The sequence below is a fragment of the Schistocerca piceifrons genome, chromosome 10 (assembly GCF_021461385.2).
Source record: "Schistocerca piceifrons isolate TAMUIC-IGC-003096 chromosome 10, iqSchPice1.1, whole genome shotgun sequence".
NCBI lineage: Eukaryota > Metazoa > Arthropoda > Insecta > Orthoptera > Acrididae > Schistocerca > Schistocerca piceifrons.
Window position 1 is genome coordinate 139,472,672 of NC_060147.1, and position 22,257 is coordinate 139,494,928.

The 22,257-nt window shown below is 44.8% G+C and overlaps 1 protein-coding gene across 1 annotated transcript in view; it reads right to left on the bottom strand.

The window, feature by feature from the left end:
• The window catches only part of LOC124718778 (angiotensin-converting enzyme-like), a 480,801-nt gene extending 462,051 nt beyond the window's left edge, over positions 1 to 18,750 (bottom strand). Inside the window, exons 1-2 of the mRNA XM_047244389.1 lie at positions 18,725 to 18,750; positions 17,787 to 17,873 (exon numbers count right to left, since the gene is read on the bottom strand). Of these exons, the coding sequence (XP_047100345.1) occupies positions 17,787 to 17,873; positions 18,725 to 18,750 (113 nt within the window). The remainder of the gene's footprint in view (positions 1 to 17,786; positions 17,874 to 18,724) is intronic.
• Between the last annotated feature and the right edge of the window lie 3,507 nt (positions 18,751 to 22,257).

Below are 22,257 nucleotides of genomic sequence, written 5' to 3' on the forward strand. Positions count from 1 at the left end.
TTTGCGGTTGTTTGACAAAGTGTTGCTTGTCTGTTAGCATTGACAACGCCACTGCTGTCTGTCAAGTGAAGGCCATCATGCCCGAAATGTGATGTTTTCGGGGTACTCTTGACACCGTGGTTCGCGGAATATTGAATTCCGTAACAATTTTCGAAATGGAATGTCCCATGCTTCTAGCTCCAACTGCTATTCCGCGTGCGAAGTCTGTTAATTCCCGTCGTGCCGCGCGGGATTAGCCGAGCGGTCTAGGGCGCTGCAGTCATGGACTGTGCGGTTGGTCCCGGCGGAGGTTAGAGTCCTCCCTCGGGCATGGCTGTGTGTGTGTTTGTCCTTAGGATAATTTAGCTTATGTAGTGTGTAAACTTAGCGACTGATGACCTTAGCAGTTAAGTCCCATAACATTTCACACACATTTTAACGTTTTTGAATTCCCGTCGTGCGGACATGATCACGTCGGAAACCTTTTCACATGACTTAGCTGAGTACAAATGACAGCTCCGATAGCTTGTCGGCGTGATACTACTGTCAACTATACACGTCCATATCGGTATCCAGTGACGTTTGACGGCTCTGTGTATCAGATTTTTGAAATTTTTGAAAACATAGCGATATTAAATTTGTTAAAATTAAAATTTAAAACAGTCTTGATCGCATTTTTTTTATTGGAGTGAGTGACCGGTTTCGACTCTTTCACAGCCATCTTCAGACTCGAGAGCGGTGAATGCACACTGCCAGACGAGTTCCACGAGCGCCGAGAGTCGACGGAGCTCGTCTGGCGGTGTGCATCCACCGCTCTCGAGTCTGAAGATGACTGTGAAAGAGTCGAAACCGGTCACTCACTCCAATAAAAAAACTGCGATCAAGACTGCTTTCAATTTTAGTCTGTGTCTCAAGGTGGGAAGCTGCAGCGCGCTTTCCGTCTCGCTTGTCTGTTTCTAGGGGAGCGGTCGCTGGTTGTGCAGCCGTGGGAAGACTTACGCCCCACTCGTCGAGTGTCCTACACCGGCGGGCGGCGGCTGCCGAATGTTACGTGGGACGGGCGAACGTGTGCTCGCGCGCGCGCTCTCGTGTCGGGACGGTCCGCGACGTGAGAGGCGGTCGGTCAGTCCAAATGACAGGGGGCGCACTCTCCGCCACTCACCGCGCGCCAGTTAGGTAACGGACGCGTTCCGGCGTCAATTTATCGCGGCGACTTTCTAAGGCGGCCATCGCCACCCACGCTTACGTAAGCCGCATGCAGTGGCCGGTAGCCGGTAGTAGCTGACTGGCTGGCTGGGCCCTTCCCTTTCCCTGGGGTCAGCCGAGTGTACCGGGAGACGCGGGGTACCTGCTCTGCTCTGCTCTGGACTGCTCCTAAATGCGGCGACACACTGTCAACACTCGCTCAACCCTCTTACTCGAAGCTTCCCTCGCGTCGCGGCAAGTCCTCGGGTCAGTCGAGGTCAGAACCCGCGGTCTCTCGGCGATGAGCTGCGATCGGCACAGATCAAGTCACCTACTGGTCCGCACATTTAATAGATAACCTTTGTTAGCCGACCTGGGATATATGAAGATAGTAACTGTTCTTAAAATAACAGATACCATTGATGACCGTGCAGCTTCTCTAGACTGAATGATAATTAATTGAAACCCTCAGCTCCCGACAGGTGTTGTTGATATACCTCGATGGCGACAGCTGAAAACGTGTGAGATGGATGGGCAAATATCTTTAGGTACATTACGTATGTAGATCGTCGACAGTTGGGAATGTGCGTCTCACGGGAAGCGTGCAAGGGATGAGTCCCTGCAGTCGCGCTATTCATCTGTGTCCTCGGTGGCTCAGATGGATAGCAGGAGATCCCGGGTTCGAGTCCCGGTCGGGGCACACATTTTCAGCTGTCCCCATCGAGGCATATCAACAACACCTATCGGCAGCTGAGGGTTTCAATTAATTATCATTTCGACCTAGGATAATTCTCCGCGCTTCTGCGGTATTAATACCAGTCTCCAGTAAGGGTCTCGAGCCTTGCTTTGACCCGCGAGACAACGTCACAAAGAATGTTTCAAAAGAAATGGTCAGATTTAAAAACTACATATTTATTGATAAAAACATCCTACGAACATGGGACGTATTGCAAAATACTCGTATCTTCAGCTATGCTCTTACAATTGCTGTGTGTGTCCACTTTCAGGATCACGAACAACAACTGGACGATAGCTAAATTCGTCATAAACAGTCCAAATGACAGGGGGCGCCCTCTCCGCCGCTTTTACAGAATTTATGTCTGCTGTTATTCTGTTCCTCCCATCTTTTATGTCACGAGGTAAAGGAGAGATGAACGAACTTTACTTCCGATAACCCCCCCCCCCCCCCCAAAAAAAGAGGAAAAAAATGGAGCCATGTCTGGACATCTAGGAGGCCAAGAACGCAGGAACGCTATCCAGAGTTGAGGAAGAGTGTCATCGAGAAACTGACATTGCGTACGTTGTTGTGACACCGTGTTGGAGCTCCGTCCTGTTGGAAAACGTCAGAGTCCTCCTGAAGTTGTGGAAAAAGTTAATTCTGCAGCACTTGAGGATAACTTATTCCAGGTCACTGTGTTTTCTTCAAAAAAAGGCACCGTTCACTTTCTCACCAGAAATGGTACAAAAAACGTTCACTTTAGGTGAACCTGTTTCGTGCTCAGTAATGTGACGAGGATTCTGGAGTCCCCATATGGGCACGTTATGTCGGTTTACCTTACCTCTAACATGAAATGTTGCTCCATCATTGAAAATCAACCGTGGTAAAAAAAGTACCGTCTCCCACGTTCTCTGCCGGCCATAGTGGCCGAGCGGTTCTAGGCACTTCAGTCTGGAACCGCGCGACCGCTACGATCGCAGGTTCGAATCCTGCCTCGGACATGGCTGTGTGTTAGTTAGGTTTAAGTATTTCTAAGTTCTAGGGGACTGATGACCTCAGATGTGAAGTCCCATAGTGCTCAGAGCCATTTGAACCATTTGAACCCACGTCCTCTAGCAGAGCATTGCTTAAGTCAACCGTTTTCATTTCATCACCAGAGCTTGCACTAATTGTAGTGTGTATGGTTTATAGACCAACAGACGAATTAGCTCTCGCCAGTTCCCTGATCGCGCGGCGAGCAGACTTCCTGCGACTCCGCTCAAACATTTGCCGAATTCTTTCCACCGAGTCTTCAGAAGTGCGAGGTCGACTTGGACTCATACCTTTGCACAAGCGACCTGTCGATACCTACGACGAATGTTTTTGAGTGTAGGCGGATCGATGCCAAAACGCCGACGAAAAGCTCGCTGGATCGAAATCACTGACTCACTCTTTGCAAACTGCAGGAAGCGAACGCCTTCTGTTGAGCGGACGCCATCTTATTTCTGACTCATTGTAAACTAAGGCAACGCACTGACTGGCATCTACCGTTGATTTTCTGAAACTCTGGGCCACGCCCATCCACTCATTTCCTTGCCAGCACCTCCCACATTTCGAAGTTACTACTGTCCGAAATCAGCTTATTATTTTTCAAAACTCCGTATTACTACTCTGAAAAATACCGGTCTGCACAATAGCAGAAGACTGAAAATAATCATGAGCTGCCAGATGGCTTTTACGGTTCCGTACCTCAATCCGTGAAAATGGAACCATTATAGGATCACCTCGGCCAGCTGTTAAAAACCATTTTCCTCACAAACGGACAGACGTATCATTTTTCTAATATATGTCACATACTACAGACCACGGTCCCTTGCAATTGCACAAAAACTGAAGCTTCTAAGTCAATGCACTCAAAATACACGGCCATTTATGTGACGTTTCAGAGGTGCTCAACTTGTCGACCGTGATCGACCGGTCGATCACCATGGCTTTGTCCGAAATTTGCTTAAATGAGCTGTTCTTGTAAAATACCAGTTTGTTCACAGTGAGTTTGTAGGCGGTCAGTGTGACAACGTTGACTTCCCACGTGCGTCTCTTCCGTCTGCATGTAGAGAGCTTCTGTCAGCGATAAAATCTTTTGTGTCTGAAAGAGGAATATTACTGACAACTGTGTGCCTTGAGCTGTTTGTTGGACGTGACATTTGTAACTGATATGGGCTCAAAAAAGAAGTTCAAGGGAAAGACCAAACCGTTGTAAGTCTTATGTCGTCTATAATGTTTCTCATGCAAAAAATTGACTGTTGGATGGCACAGTTACAGAAATTAAATGTTAAATATTTTCCTCAAATACAATCAGAATTCTCGGAATTTTTTCTCACTTGTGTAATATCTTGAAAACTGAGTGTTAGGCCTACAACTTTTCATGGGGACGAGATTACCTCTTACGTATCTCACGAAATGAAAATGGTTTGTTTTGGCTACGGTGTTGTTTAGTGTTTAAATCTTTATGAATTTTTAAGTCAGTAGATCCCTAACTAGACTAAATGGGATGAGGCAGATATCAAGCATAAAGACTTTGAGCACCCCTGTCAAATGTTTTGACACTCGCAAACTCACACATCAGAAGCTACAGTGTACTCCACGTTGCCCTCATGAAATTTGACAAGAATCGAGGTTCACAGTACAACCAAAGGGAAAAATCCGAAAATGTCAATTTGTAATTATATCACACGAGAAAAGAGTTTTTGTCATTTACTGTCTATCTGTCGTGTATTAAGACACCTTTTTGTCAGAAAGGGGAGGACGTATGAAGTTCAAATTTATGGCACACACTAAGGACCACGTTCCTTTGGTAGGGTGGAAAAGTTAAGCTTCCAAGTACATGCAGTCAAAAGATACGGCCATTCACGTCACATATTTTCGCATTTCCAAACTCACTCATCAAAACCTGTAGAGTAGATCCCTTTGACCCAGAATCAGGATATTTGGTACGAAGCTAGAAAAGGAAAAAAATCGCTTCAATGTTAATTTGCAATTATATCACACGAAAAAAAGATTTTGCTAGTCATTTGTTACCCGGCTTCTAACTTAACAATTAAAACATTCTGAAATTCTTGCAATTCCCGGAAATGATATGATGCCAGTAACAAATGGTCAGGATTCTCGGTCCCCGGGATGGATGAACTGTCTCTATACATACGTAATTAAGTTTGTGTGGAACATTCAGAGGGCAGGTCCAAGTCGCACCTGGTCGGCTTTTTACGCTTTTGTCAAAACTGTTCTTAGTTTTCATCTGTCCCGCATATTTTCATGATGGAATAACGTATATTTTATTAGAAAGCAAGTCCCGTACACTAAAGCGCGCTAGAACCTTTGCAGAATGGAGTGTCATGATTCAGAAAACTCGAAGAGAATTTGAACATGGGACTACAACATATTGAATGAACCGCTTAAAAACCTGTAAAGCTCTTAACTCCATCACTACGTAGTAAACTGGAGTGAAAGTATGATTTCCAACTGGTGCAGAACGCTGAACAGGGGGAATGATGATGAAGTTTCTACGAGGGTAAGAGACTGACGCAGAAAACTGCTTTATTTGTATTCTGCGAAGAAGTGCGAAGAATTAAAAAAAAAAAGGAAAGTTCGAAAATTAAACGTAACCGAGTACTCATAAGTTGGTGAGACAACTGTTTCTCGCGTTTTCTATACAGCGCGGAAAAGCTGTAACAAATATACGTGGAAAGGTCGTCTGAGGAATCGCGGTTTGTAGGGGGGGGGGGGGGGGGGGTCTTGGTGCTCAGTTCGTATCTACTATGCCAATCACCAGAAAACCGGATACGGAATCCCACGTCCATACACGAAACGTACTTTGAGATCTTGTCATGCTGCCCACTGCTGACGAGCAGCTTGGTTGATCATTAAGGACCACTGAATAAGGACAACATAAATACCGGGTGATCAAAAAGTCAGTATAAATTTGAAAACTGAATAAATCACGGAATAATGTAGATAGAGAGGTACAAATTGACACACATGCTCTCTTTCGCAGGAGAGCTTCTGTAAGGTAGGAGACGAGGTACTGGCAGAAGTAAAGCTGTGAGGAGGGGGCCTGAGTCGTGCTTGGGTAGCTCAGATGGTAGAGCACTTGCCCGCGAAAGTTAAAGGTCCCGAGTTCGAGTCTCGGTCCGGCACACAGTTTTAATCTGCCAGGAAGTTTCATATCAGCGCACACTCCGTTGCAGGGTGAAAATCTCATTCAGGAAAGATGATGTTCTTTACAGGAAATGCTCAATATGTCCACCATCATTCCTCAACAATAGCTGTAGTCGAGGAATAATGTTGTGAACAGCACTGTAAAGCGTGTCCGGAGTTATGGTGAGGCATTGGCGTCGGATGTTGTCTTTCAGCATCCCTACAGATGTCGGTCGATCACAATACTTGCGACTTCACGTATCCCCAAAGCCAATAATCTTACGGACTGAGGTCTGGGGACCTGGGAGGCCAAGCATGACGAAAGTGGCGGCTGAGCACACGATCATCACCAAACGACGAGCGCAAGAAATCTTTCACGCCTAGCAATATGCGGTGTGAACTTTGTTTTTGTTTTTTGTTTTTTTTTGTTCTAATAAAACTCCACGTCATTCCAAGCATGAGTGTCAATTTTTACCTCTCTATCTAAATTATTCCTTGGTTTATTAAGTTTTCAAATTTATACTGACTTTTTGATCACCCGGTACACTTGCCGAGGCCACCTCTGTCCCAGAGGACACAAAACGAGCCTGTTACGCCTCGCGAGAACAGAGTACTTTCGATTTCGCAAGCTCGAGCAAGCTGGCTGGACGAACTGTTTTTAACCTTTAAAGGAACTGCTTTAGGGAATGAGAGACTAAAAGTAGTGGATGAGGTTTGCTATTTAGGCAGCAAAAACACTGATGTGGAGAACGTATAGAATGCAGATTGGTAATAGCACGACAAGTCGGAAGAAGAGGGATTTATTAACATCTACATAAATAAAAATCAATTGCCGCATCTAGGAAAGATAATCAATTAAGAAAGACTCGATCGAATTGGTTGACAATTTTTTGCTTTGTTCGTAATTGTGGTTATGATGTACTTTTGATATGAAAAAGAAAATTTTAAAAAATTTCGTTCAATCTGACTGTTCTGTTGTCACATTTTTTCATAACAAAAAAATAATTTTGACATACATATAATACTATATGAATACATATTTATGTAATGTATAAGGGGGAAATGTTGAGTGAGAGAGAGAGAGAGAGGGGGGGGGGGGGGGCGGGTCAGAAGATGGTCGCAGAGAGGGGGGCAAGCAGTTTAGATGTGTGTGCAATTCTCATACCTATTTAAAAATTGCGAATCATTGCCGGGTTCGCTAGTCGAATATAAATTTAAATGCTACGAAGTCTTTTCTGAAGGTATTTGTCCCGAGTACAGCATTATACGAAAGTAGGACTTGGACTATAAGCAGCAGAGAGAAGACAGCAACAGAAGCTTCTGGAGTGCGGCGCTACAGAAGAATGCTGAAGATTAGAGTGGTAGCTAGCGTAACTAACGGGTTTACTGTATGGAACTGGCGAAGAATGAAATTTGAGGAACAACTTGAGTAAAAGAAGGGTTCGGTTGATGAAAGCATCCTAAGGCATTGTGGAAGCGTTAATTTTCTGATGGTGGGCCGTATAGCGAGTAAAAATACTCTAATACAGCAAGCAAGTTGAAATGAATGTATGGTGCAGTTGTAATAACTTTACTTATGTACATCCAGATGGCCGCGCTGACTCATAGCATTCCATGCAAATTACAGCTGAATGTAGCGTGCAGTAGCTGTTCAGACACGAAGAGGCTTGCACAGCATACAGAGAGCCGCATCAGACCTGTTAAACCTGTCTTACGTATTGCAAAGTGTTTCCTGAATGTATTTGCCTGGCGTGTAGTCCTGCATGGAGGTGAATCGGAGACGATGAACAGTTCAGGTATGGATGCATTTGATACGTGGCGCCACTGAAAGACGTTAGATGGGCAGAGCGAATAACTGGCCTGGAGATAGTCAATCGAATAGAGCTACAAGGCTGTATATGGCACACCCTGAGCGGAAGAAGGAATCGTTTGACAGGGATCATGCTAAGGCATCAGCTAATTATCAAGCACCAACACTGACATACGCCAGCTTTCTCACTTCAACATACAATTTATGTACAAGTTATATGGTTCAAATGGCTCTGAGTTCTATGGGACTTACATCTGAGGTCATCAGTCCCCTAGAACTTAGAACTACTTAAACCTAACTAACCTAACGACGTCACACACATCCATGCCCGAGGCAGGATTCGAACCTGAGACCGTAGCCGTCGCGCAGTTCCAGACTGAAGCGCCTAGAACCGCTCGGCCACGCCGACCGGCTATAAGTTGTAATGTAAGCCTAAAATTTTCGCAGAACAAGGAACGTTCAAATAATAATTATTATTAATTTTTTAAATTATTCTAAAGGTATGATTCGGAATAAAGTAGCGATTTCAGACTACAGACTCGGAGACATACCATTGTTATTGTGTTTCTCGTCCTAAGAATGCTACAAACGCCATCTTTCTAGGGCTAAATTTAAAAATCCCTGAGAACCCATGTGTTTCGTGTGGGAACGTCGGAAGATTCGACAGAATGAAGCAGCCTAAGATAGAACTGTACTTCTCGTAAAATGAAATCAGTCGTGCCACACTGTTCGAAATAACTAGGGGAACACTCGTATCGACGTCTGGTCTCTTCTTCTTCTGTAGTGGTCAATCCAAGGATTGGTTTGCAACAGCTACAATGGCAGCTTGTCTCCATTCTGTGCGTCTTTCAGCTTTTCTCTTCATTTCTTTATAGGTGTTACATCCCACACCTTTCAGGATTTGATCCATGTACCTCAGTCGTGGTCTTCCTCTTGGTCTTCCCTCTATGATTGTGTTTAGGAGTCCTTTTTGTCTTAATAGATGGCCTGTAAATTGCACTCTTCTTTTAACAATGAAACTGCAGAAGCTTCTCTTCTCACCTGCTCTTTCCAGAACCACTTCGTTTGTGGCCTTGTCGATCCATTTTATTTTGAGCATGCGTCTATAGCACCACATTTCAAAAGAATTTAGCTTCTGCTGTTCCTCTGTCCCGAGAGTCCATGTTTCACACCCATAGCATGCCACACTCCACACATATGATTTCAAAAATCTTTTCCTGGTTTCAAGGCTGATGCTCTTAGATGTTAATATGTTTTTCTTCTTGTTAAAAGCAGCCTTTGCTTGAGCTATTCTTTCTGCCTTGCTCCTTCCATCCCTGGTAATATTACTGCCCAGATAAGTAAATTTATCAACTTGTTCAAGCAGTTCATTGCCTACATGAACTTGGACTTTCACTTGATCTTCTTTGTCGCATGCCATTACTTTTATTTTTGCTTTATTAATTCTCATATTATATTCTTCACCCATAACTTTATCCATTCTACTCAGTAGGACTACAAGACCTTCTTCACTTTCAGCCAGGACAGCTATATCATCGGCATATCTTATCATATCTATTCGTTGGCCATGAATTACTACACCTGTCTGTGAATTTTCCCTTACTTTTTTCAGCGCCTCTTCAATGTATACGTTAAAGATAACAGGGGATAGTGCGCAACCTTGTCGGACAGCTTTCCGTATCTACACCTCTTCTTGTTTTGTCCGTCCACGGATAACTGCTGTCTCGTTTTTGTACAGGTCCCATATCATTTTTCTATCTTTATGGTCTATTCCTACTTTTTGAGTACCTCAAACATCTTATCCCATTTAACATTATCAAAGGCTTTCTCTACATCTACGAAAGCTATGTATGTTTTCAGGTTCTTATCTAGTCGTTTCTCTATTATTAGTTTTAGAGCAAATATTGCTTCTCTGGTTCCTCTATCTTTCCGGAATCCAAACTGGTCTTCGGAGAGTGTAGCTTCGACTTTTTGTTCTATGCGTTTTAGGATAATTGAGGTTAATGTTTTAGAGGCGTGCGTAACTAGGCTGAGTGTCCTATAATTTTCACATCATTTAGCATTTGCCTTCTTTGGAATGGGGACCATAATGTTTTTCTCAAAGTCTGTAGGAATTTTACCCTGCTCGTACATGTTGAAAACAAGATTATACAACTCCTGATTCAGTTTTGCTCCTCCAGATTTCAGAAGTTCGGCTGGGATATTGTCTATACCAGGCGGGTTGTTGTTTTTCAATTTTTTCAAAGCTAGTTCAAACTCTACCTTTAATATAGGTTCACCTATGTTGTGTTCATCTACTTCTTTTTCTTCTTCCATGATGTTTTCAGACAGGTCTGGTCCGCTGTACAGTTTTCCTATATATTGTTTCCATCTTCTTGCAACTTCATCATCGTCATCCAACACATTGCCATTTTCATCCATCACAGCCCTACACTTGTTTCTTCTGTCTCCAAAGCAATGTGTCACACATTTATAGGCCTTGTCGATATTTCCCTCGCTCATGTTGTAATCAACTGAAATACAGAGATCATCAAGGTATTTTTCTCTTGCTTGTTTTGCCTCTCTGTTGATTCTGTTTTTCAGACTCTTGTATTTCTCTTGGTCTTCCTTCTTCACAGAATTTTTTAATTTCCTTCTTTCTTCCATCATATTTAGTAGGTCATTAGTGATCCACTCCTTCCTTTTTCTCTGTCCTTTCTTTTCCTATTACTTCTTCTGCTGCTTCTAAAATACCAGTTTTTATTTTTTCCCAGCTGCTTTGGATGTCATTGCAGTCCTGTGTATTTGTTTTCTTGTCTGTTTCTAGTTGATAGTGCTTCAGTGTATTTTCGTTTTTCAGGTTTGTCAAATCCCATTTACATGTACTTCTTCTTTTAATCTTGAATTTTAGTTCAGTCGTCATCATAACGAGTATGTGGTCACTTTCCACATCACAGCCTGGATATGACCTGCTGTCCTTAACTTGGTTTTTAAATCTTTGCTTCACTAATATGAAAATTTGGTATCTGTTAATGTCACCAGGCATTTTCCAAGTATATCTTCTTCTTGGATGATGATTAAAGAAGGTATTTGTAATGCAAAGTTTATTTCTTTGGCAGAATTCTACAAGTTTATCCTCTCTTTCATTTCTTAATCCTAATCCAAAATTCCCTGCCACATCCTCTTCTTTACCTTCCCCAACAACGGCATTCATATCTCCCATGATGACAAGGTTTTCAGCTCCTTTAATTCTGCCAATTACTTCTTCAAGGTGTTCATACATCATGTCGATTTCATCATCCTCGTGCCCTGTAGTTGGCATGTATACTTGGATTATGATTGTGTCTCTTGGTTTAGTTTCCAGTCGGACATAAATTATCCTCTCACTATGTTGAACAAATCCTTTTACTCTTAATCCCATCTCTTTATTGAGGATAATTCCCACTCCTGCAATCCCGGGATTGTCTTGTGCTGTTCCAGTGTGTATGATTCTGTAATCCCCTGATCAAAAGTCGCCAGCGTTTGGCCATCTCATTTCTGAGACTCCCAGTACATCAACATCCATTCGTTTCATTTCCATTTTCAAGTTTTCCAGTTTACCACATTTAAGAAGTGAGTTGACGTTCCATGTTGCTATCCTTCTTACATTAATGCTTTTAGATTTTGGTATCTCTTTAGTTGTCCCCGCCCGGAGATCCGAATGGGGGACTATTTTACCTCCGGAGAATTTAACCAAAGAGCTTTGCATCATAAGCTGTTGATACTTGGGATACCCGCCCGGGTCTTTAATGGAGTGGTTTCCCGTTGCCTTCTCCATTCTATGCCGTTGGCCACCTTGTGGCTCCTCCGCCCTTAGGAGCAGTTTCCCACCCCAAGGGCAAGAGAGTGCCCTTCCTTCTAGCCGCTCATCGGCCCTCCTACAAGGCCGTTGACACTTGATAGAAGGTAATCTCCTTATCCCGGGAGATATTCGGCTCAGTAGAAGTATAGGTTGGAAATGGAAGACCCCTAGCCCTCTAAACCTAATAGCGTCAGGGTCGGAAAAGAACAAGAGTTGGCCGAGGGTGGCCAAATAGGAAAGATAAAAGTGAGGATCCTGGCATAAGTAAGTGGAAGCAATGCCAGTACTCAGCTCGGGACCCCGTGGTCGCCAGCCACGTACTCACTAGGTGTGACTCCCTGAAGGTCTGGTATGTTACATATATTACGATACAGTTGGGACATGTAGTCTTGAGATCTTTGCTTTCAATTTAGTCAACAATTTATTTGACACCTGTCGGTTGTGTCACCCATTACAGGGTGGAATGACCCCCTTAGAACGAAATGAGTAACGGTCCCTCAGTGTTTTCTAGTTAGGTATTGTATACAACCAAGCACATGCAATACAATGCCCTAACGCAGCGCAAGTTGCAAGGGCGGTCTGTTTGATCCAAAAAGGATGAACTTTCGGTTGCATTGCTACCGATTCCAGTGCCTCTCCCCATGTGTCATCCGTAGGTGGACACGCTACAGGGAGACAGGTCAGTACACGAGGCGAGGTGGAGAAGGTAGCCGACGCATTGAAACCCCATCTCAGCGTTCCGGCGTCGTAAGGATACCGCCAGAGTACTGCAAGGTCATCTTTGAGGACCCACTGGAGCCGCTGTGTCCCATCAGACTGTATGGAACAGGTTAAGAGAAAGGACTGTCTGACCCACATATCCTCTTCGAGTAATCCCGTTCACACGACATCACAGCGAAGCTCACAGTTAACAAAACGTTCCGGGCTATTACCCCGTGGTGGTTAAAACTGGACGTCTCGTCCCCGTCTGTGGAGGATACTTTCAAGGGGCATCGTGGCTTCGTGGAATGTGCGATTCACACCCTGGCTCGCTACTGACTACAGCAAAATACCGCTTCCGCGAGCTTCCGCGCAGTGGCGTGACGTTCTACCGTATCTTCCTTCGTCGTCGGCGTCGTCGTTGTTGCCGTGAGGCACCGTTATACCAAGTGGGAAGACGCGTCGATCTTAGAGCATGACATACGGTAACCTTAGGTCATTGACAACACACAACGGTCACGGTAGCACCTGATTCCAGAATAGCTGCAGTAGTTAGGATCTACGAACTACCCCCTCTTGACCAGGTCCCCAAAACTTAACTCGTAACGAGAGCCCTTCGAAACAAATTGTCATAAAGATCGTCTATAAAGGCTTAGTACAACGAGAAGAAATGTTACAGTTTATGGAATAACAGATACGACCAAACTGTCTTGTTACTTAACGTAACTTTGTTCACAGTTTTATTTCGCATTCACCACTCATTCACCGAAACCCTTTGATGAACAGTTTTGTTTTCTTGACACCAACAGTCAATGATAATGATACAGTTTTTCTCCTTTTCATAAACTGAAGTCCGCTCTCCGTGATATAATTAAAAAAAAACGGTCTCAATACCGCGTCCCTCGTGAGATGCGTATAGATTTATCCCGGAATTGACCGCCCTGTATGTGTACTCGATTTAATGACCACACTTCGCTATCCGCGATTTCGTGTAACTAAATGACATTTTGTTACTCTGATCGTATAGTTATTTACAACTCGCCCCTATATTTTTTCACAACGCACCATTAGCACTTCTTTACTTGTTTATTTCTAAGAGTAAACGAAAAAAATGACGCCGTATCATCGACTTCGTCGATATAAAGCAAAACACCTCAATATGCCCAATTTTACCTCTTCTTATAGGATCGGCTACCTTACTCATTAATTTACTACATATTATTTCCAATAACACTAAACAGGTAACGCCATTATATTTTAAAAGTATTCAAAAGCATGTTATTATTATTATTATTATTATTATGGCCGACCAAATCGTAACAAATCGCGCGGCGTGCGTTTTTAACGATAGCTTTACACTCGCCCAACTTTTACTCAGGCAATATTATGTATAAATATACAGACAGAACCGAAAGATCGATCTCTCTACCGTAACCAATAGAGGCAAATACGCTATTCAAGTTCCGTTACATCTATCTTGACTCGTATTGTTTCAACATAACATGTTTGAATACGCGAGCGCAATTGGCCGTTGTCGGCTGCCTTCGTTCGATGGCGCTATCATCCCATGGTGGAAGACTGGCGCGCTTCTTCTTCAGCACCGGAATCCATATGTCGTTCAGTTTCAAGCCCTTCTCCTTCCTGTTGAAATTACTGGGTTGTTTTCCAAACTCTATGGGCTCTATGTTTCCGCTACAGCTGATCTGTCTGTCTCCACGCTTCTGCAATTGCCCTTGTGCTCTTTGAGTGCTTTTTTGACAGTTATTGTTCTAGCACCCATGTACACCTTCCTACAACTACACGGAATCCCATAAATTCCAGCTTCTTCCAGCGACTGGCGAGTATCCTTGGCCGATTTTAGGTGATGTAGAATCTCCTGTGTGGGTGTCCAGACTAACGCGATGTACAGCTTTATCAGGATTTTTCCATTTGCGGTCTGTCTCCTGCTTACTGAATGGCAGTTTCGATTCCACCAGCGCTTGAGCATCGCTAAGATTTCCACGTGGTAGTGTTAACGCTCTTTTCACCTCCGTGAACAAATAATCATTCTGGTGCAACGCGATGGTGAGATGTCTTAATGCTGCGTCAAGCAGCTCTGGTTCGCAGATTTTCCTAGCTCTATCAAAATTTTTATGATGCCTTGATTTTGTTGTGGATTATAAAAAAAATGGCTCTAAGCACTATGGGACTTAACATCTGAGGTCATCAGTCCCCTAGACTTAGAACTACGTAAACCTAACTAGCTTCAGGACATCACACGCATCCATGCCCGAGGCAGGATTCGAACCTGCGACCGTAGCAGCCGCGTGCTTCCGGACTGAAGCACGTAGAACCGCTCGGCCACAGAGGCCGGCGTTGTCGATTATAAAGACGTTGGCGAAAAGAGGAAGTAAAGTCTCTGAACCAGAACTAGTTGACGCAGAATTAAAACATCTCACCAATGCATTACACAAGAACGGTAACTCGTTTGCTGAGGTGAAAAGAGTTAAGACCACCGCGTGGAAATCATGGCGATGCTCAAGCGCCGGTGAAATCAAAAATTTTTCTACCATGCATTAAGGACGTGACTGTCCGCAGAGGAAAAATCCTGAAAAATATATATCTGTATGGTGCGAAAAGTGGCAATTGAACCCGAATAAGGAAAAGTGTGAAGTTTTTGAGATGAGTACTAAAAGAAATCAGCTAAATTTCGATTTAGCGATAAGTCATACAAATCTGAAGGCCGTAAATTCAACTAAATACTTAAGGATTGCAATTACAGATAACCTAAATTGGAACGATCACATAGATAATATTGTGGGTAGAGCAAATCAAAAACTGCGATTCGTTGACAGAACACTTAGAAGGTGCAACAGGTCTACTAAAGAGACTGCTTACACCACGCTTGTCCGCCCTATTCTGGAGTACTGCTGTGCCGTGTGGGATCCGCATCAGGCGGGACTGACCAATGACATCGAAAAAGTACAAAGAAGGGCAGCTCGTTTTGTATTATCGCGAAATAGGGGAGATAGTGTCACAGACATGATACGTGAATTGGAGTGGCAATCATTAAAACAAAGGCGTTTTTCGTTGCGACGGGATCTTCTCCTGAAATTTCAATCACCAGTTTTCTGCTCCGAGTGCGAAAACATTCTGTTGGCACCGACCTACATAGGGAGAAATGTTCATCACGATAAAATAAGAGAAATCATGGCTGGCACAGAAAAATTTAGGTGCTCGTTTTTCCCGCGTGCCGCTCGAGAGTGGACGGTAGAGAGACAGCTTGAAGGTGGTTTATTGTACCCTCTGCCAGGGACTTTATTGTGAATAGCAGGGTATTCACGTACATGTAGATGAAAAAACCTAACATCGGGGTAACCTACACACCGACACCGGAGATACAAGATCACCTAAAATCGGCCAAAGATGCTCGCCAATCACTGGAAAAAGCTGGAAGTTATGGGATTCCGTGCAGTTGCGGGGAGATGTACATGGGTGCTACAAAAAGAACTGTCAAAAAAACGACTCGAAGAGCACACGGGCAGTTGCAGAGGCGGGGAGGCAGACAGACCAGCTGTTGCGGAACATACCTTACAGCCAGGAGACCACGACATGTATTTTGATAGGACTCAAGTAGACATACACAAGCGGATACCACGAAAGACTATAGAGAGAGGCCACAGAATTTGCAAAACACCCCAGGAATTTCAACAGGAAGGAGGAGGGCGTGAAAATGATGAAATTAGGAATCCGGTGCCAGTCTTCCACCGCGGGATGATAGTAACAGCAGACGACGGCAGTCGACAACGGCCCGTTACGCTCCCGTTTTCAAAACATGTGACGTCACGCGACTGCGAGGAAGCACAATTTGCTGCAGCCAGTAGCGAGCCAGGGCGCGAATCGTACACTCATTAAGACGACTTTCCTCCTTGAAAATTTACTCCGCACAAGGGGACGAGACGTCGAGTTTTAAGGGGGAATCCATTCCACCACGGGATAATAGCCCGGACCATTTTGTTAATTGTGACATCTGCGGCCGTTAAAGTTTACATTTTACAATTCCGAAGCTCGCCTCCACTTCTGCCGTTTCCATGTCACATGACAACTTCGTCACGGGCGAAACGTGTTGTGCACAGACGAGTCCAGACATCCTCTGATGTAGTGTGATGGCCGCGCTCGTGTGGGGAGAGCATGAGGTGGGGTTGCCTGCTACATGTTGTCCAGGAAATCGACTGGTACTTAGGGAGAGGCAGGGTTCGGTGTGGAGTGGCCGTAATCAGTTACCACTGGTTGCTCACTTTAAAAAAAAAAAAAAAATCACGTTCCCTTTATTTGGAAATACTTGCAAATAAAGTTGACAAGAAGGAAAAATTATTCAATTTGACTGTTAAGACAAAATGGCTAATTTAAAAAAAAAAAAAAAAACTTAAGCAAGTTGCTCTCACGGCTGACGGCCTTATTGACCAGAAATTCAAACTATTTATCGGCTGAAGGTCCCAATAGTAATAACTCAAAAAACAGTTGGACAGCTGAAGGCCCGGATAGCAAATTTTGAGAAGCAATTAAACTTCTTCAGGAGATATTTAAAGAACAATCATCAACACTTCAGTGTTAAGATATTTTGTCTAATTAAAATTTCTTAAGACAAGTTACACTCAAAGCTGAAGGCCTTATTAACAAGAAATTCACACGCTTTGTTGGCTGAAGGCCCAAACAGTAATAATTCAAAATTCAATTTTTTTGTAAAAAAAGAATAATCAGAATCTGACCAAATCAAGGGACAAGTCGGCCTCAGAAGTGCTCCAAGGATCGACCTGGCAAAGTCGCTCAACTTCATAAACGATGACACAGGAAGCCAAGAGTTGTATTCACTTAACTGGATGGCAACCCAAACTACTGATAGTTTAAACACAGACCAACAATCTTGCAAAATCTGCCTAACGTCTGATAACCAATACAACGATGGAATAATCCAGGCAAGGCAGAACCAGCGGACAGCACTGCGTCTTCAGAATCCGGTGTTTAGAACATCCAGAAGCAACCACTATGACCAAGGTAGTCCAAAAGAAACAAAATATCCGAACCACAATCAAGGAGGCTGTCGAACTACATGCCTTACCAGACAGCAGTGTCAAGGCAAGGATAGGTACACTGCTGCGAGAATATGCTAATCTCCGGGGCAGGTAACTGGGGCGTTAGCGGCCACTAGGCAGAAAAATACCGCTGGTTGAACTTCACCAATAACAACACAAGGAATTCAATGATTAATAATAAGAAGTGGAGGACAGCTAATTAATTTCGCCATCTCCAGACACTCCAGTCGTTGCTTTTTGTCTGAGCGACCCTGCAAGCAGCAATGCGTGAACAAACGGTGTGATCTCAAAATAGTGGAGGTTTCACTACTGGGTTAATGCACACTTAACTCAAACGTCCTGGGTCCGGTGGAGAACGAGGTTGTGGCCCTCGCAGCTGCAGCCCCTCGATACGGCAGTGCCCGCGTGCCACCAGCAGTCCCGGCATGTCCTCGCACTGCTGGACCTCACTGCAGCTCCGTCCCAACCGAACTCCCCGACACACTCTGACCCGGAAAACACCTTGACGTCCCTCCAAAGATAGTACCACCGTACTAGATATCGAGAACCGCTGCTGCTGCTACTTGTGGACAGATAACGCTAGCAAACGTAGTGGCGCCAGTAAACACAAGAAGGAAACGAGACGCCACTACCCCTATTACACGATGCCAACCTACTAACGGCACCAACGCGAGCCGCAACACGGCTCATTGACAGATTTCCAAGGTTCTGTGATGGTGTGAGGAGGCTTCAGTGCTGACAGCGATAGACATCTCGTCGCTGTCTACTGCCTGGCAGTACACGGCACAGATCCTGTAGCACGTGGTGGCTACTGCATACGGTAGTGGCCCTGAATGCCAGTGCCCATGTCAACAGCGATATGTTGCGAAGCTAGGACACTAAAGTAATGGAATGTCCCACCCTACACCCAGTCGCACTGTGTGGGACATGCTTGCCAGACTTGTTGGCGGTCGTCCTGTTCCACCACAGATTCTCTAACAACCCTCATCGAAGAATGGGAACGGATACCACAGGGTGATCTCCGTAGACCTGTAAAGAGCATTACACGCAGGTGTCGGGCAGCGACAAACGATCATGGGAAATGCGTTATTGAAGCTCTCAAAGTCCACGGAAAAGCACCCATGATGATGGGACGAATGATTGTCTCCACTTTCTTTTCGACATCAGTTGCCCCATTCCAGTTCTTTCTATGCAAAAGACCGAGGATGTAATGATGTTTTGTTGTGTACTTGACTTCTGAAAGACAAAGGTATAATTTGATAACATACCCATTGCTAACTGCACTCCTGGCCATTAAAATTGCAACACCAAGAAGAAATGCAGATGATAAACGGGTATTCATTGGACAAATATGTTATACTAGAACAGACATGTGATTACATTTTCACGCAATTTGGGTGCATAGATCCTGAGAAATCAGTACCCAGAACAACCACCTATGGCCATAATAACGGCCTTGATACGCCTGGACATTGAGTCAAACAGAGCTTGGATGGCGTGTACAGGTACAGCTGCATATGCAGCTTCAACACGATACCACAGTTCATCAAGAGTAGTCACTGGCGTATTGTGACGAGCCAGTTGCTCGGCCACCATTGACCAGACGTTTTCAATTGGTGAGAGACCTGGAGAATGTGCTGGCCAGGGCAGCAGTCCAACAATTTCTGTATCCGTCGAACATGCGGTCGTGCATTATCCTGCTGAAATGTAGGGTTTCGCAGACATCGAATGAAGGGTAGAGCCACGGGTCGTAACACATCTGAAATGTAACGTCCACTGTTCAAAGTGCCGTCAATGCGAACAAAAGGTGACCGAGACGTGTAACCAATGTCACCCCATACCATGACGCCGGGTGATACGCCAGTATGGCGATGACGAATACACGCTTCCAATGTGCGTTCACCGCGATCTCGCCAAACACGGATGCGACCATCACGATGCTGTAACCTAGATTCATCCGAAAAAATGACGTTCTGCCATTCGTGCACCCAAGTTCGCCGTTGACTACACCATCGCAGGCGCTCCTGTCTGTAATACATCGTCAAGGGTAACCGCAGCCACGGTCTCCGAGCTGATAGTCCATGCTGCTGTAAACGTCGTCGAACTGTTCGTGAAGATGGTTTTTGTCTTGCAAACGTCCTCATCTGTTGACTCAGGGATCGAGACGTGGCTGCACGATCCGTTACAGCCACGCTAATAAGATGCCTCTCATCTCGACTGCTAGTGAAACGAGGCCGTTGGGATCCAGCACGGCGTTCCATATTACCCTCCTGAACCCACCGATTCCATATTCTGCTATCAGTCACTGGATCTCGACGCACGCGAGCAGCAATGTCGCGATACGGTAAACCACAATCCGACCTCTATCAAAGTCGGAAACGTGATGGTACGCATTTCTCCTCCTTAGACGAGCCATCACAACAACGTTTCACCAGGCAACGCCGTGTAATATCTCTTTATATTCGATGAATTACTCTGATACAATTCTACCCTTGAAAGACGTTTACAAATTTTCTATCTTCATACTCGCAGAATCCATGTGCAAAATAGTTTCATACAATAGCTATGCCATGAGCGCTTAAGTATTCTTTGTAGTACTCTCTCTGGTGGTTGTTAGAAAAAAAAAAAAAAAAAAGAAAGGGGGCTTCCGGGATTGTCTTCGTGCCGATTAGCCTGAGCTTGTTTGGAAGAACTGTAATCTGATTATTGAGATTTATCACAGAAGATAACTGATACGAACTGTACCATTAAAAAGGAAATATATATATAGATTGCTCCTTCTTACAAAAGGTGTGTATTTGACATTTGAGAATTAATGATATTTATCGATATATTGCGTAGTTGTTAATCAGAAGGGAACTTTGGAAAGACTGGATACGAACCTGCATTTAATAATCCAAGAGATCCATTACTTCTTCGGAAGGTTAAACTTCATCAAAGCCAAATATCCGCTTGATCTGAGGTTTCCCGACTGATTATACAACGCTCCCAAAAAATACGAGGCATTTTATTTGTACAGATTAGCAGACTGCCGCAAAGCACGAGCCTGCAGAGAAGAAGAATCATCGTCTGATTTCATTCTAACAAGTAAAATTTCAGAATCATTTTGAGTGACTGAGCTATGACTGTGTTTCCTATCATGAATGACTGATTGCTCGAACGAATTGAGAGCTACAGAATTACGTAGATAGGAGGAAAAATGACAGCCGGTCAACTGCTGTTTGTGTATGAGAAATCGGTTGGAAACTTTCCTCATGTCAGCACGTTGTAGGTGTCGCCACCGTCGCCAAGCTTGTGTGAATTTTCTGAAAAGCTAATCATTTGCATATCAGAGCATCTTCTTCCTGTCGGTAAATTTCGCGTCTGTAGCACGTTATCTTGGTGGTGTAGCAATTTTAATGGCGAGTAGTGTATTTGTTAATGGTGTATGGCGGACGTCCAACATAACGCTCCCCTAATTTTACTGAACAGTGTACTTGATATAGGTTTTCTTTTGTGAGTTTTTATTTCGTCTGTAATTCTTGCCTTTTTTTAGGTCTTTCTGAGCCGTGGTGTACTGTGTGTGGATGCAGACGCCTCCTCAAAAGTGGCGCCGCCACTTTGCTCACAAGCCGGACCAGGTGTGCCGCGCCGCCAGACGCTGACTCAATAAATTGCGCGACTGCTGTGGCGTGACGTGACGTGAGGTGGTCCCTGCCCTCCCCTGGTGGCCACCGAGTGCCCCCTGCCACACACCGCCGTTCTCTGCGACACACTTTCGCGCCGGCGACAGCTGCGAGGGCAACGGGGACAGGTCCCAGCGCCGTACAGTCCGCCGCGCTCTCGTTACGCTCAGTCAAACCACACCGCGCTCCCATTTGCACGGCTGCCAAAGCGGCGAAGCTCTCGCCTTCATCTCAGCGAGTACCGCCAACAGCTGCCTAGCCTTCCATAGTATCGCGGTTCCACCGCAGCACATGTATCATCCTGCTGTTACCACTTCCTCCACCTATACCTGTACCTGTACTGTGCAAGATACTCCGTCTAGTCCCACTAGCGTGCGCACCATATACGCTACTGGCCATTAAAATTGCCACACCACGAAGATGACGTGCTACAGACGCGAAATTTAACCCACAGGAAGAAGATGCTGTGATATGCAAATGATTAGCTTTTCAGAGCATTCACACACGGTTGGCGCCGGTGGCGACACCTACAACGTGCTGACATGAAGAAAGTTTCCAACCGATTTCTCATACACAAACAGCAGTTGACCGGCGTTGCCTGGTGAAACATTGTTGTGACGTCTCGTGTAAGGAGGAGAAATGCGTACCATCACGTTTCCGACTTTGATAAACGTCGGATTGTAGCCTAACGCGAATGCGGTTTATCGTATCGCGACATTGCTGCTCGCGTTGGTCGAGATCCAATGACTGTTACCAGAATATGGAATCGGTAGATTCAGGAGCGTAATACGGAACGCCGTGCTGGATCCCAAAGGCCTCGTATCACTAGCAGTCGAGATGACAGGCATCTTATCCGCATGGCTGTAACGGATCGTGCAGCCACGTCTCGATCCCTGAGTCAACAGATGCGGACGTTTGCAAGACAACAACCATCTGCACGAACAGCTCGACGACGTTTGCAGCAGCATGGACTGTCAGCTCAGAGACCATGGCTGCGGTTACCCTTGACGCTGCATCACAGACAGGAGCGCCTGCGATGGTGTACTCGAAGACGAACCTGGGTGCACGAATGGCAAAACGTCATTTTTTCGGATGAACCCACGTTCTGTTTACAGCATCATGATGGTCGCACCCGT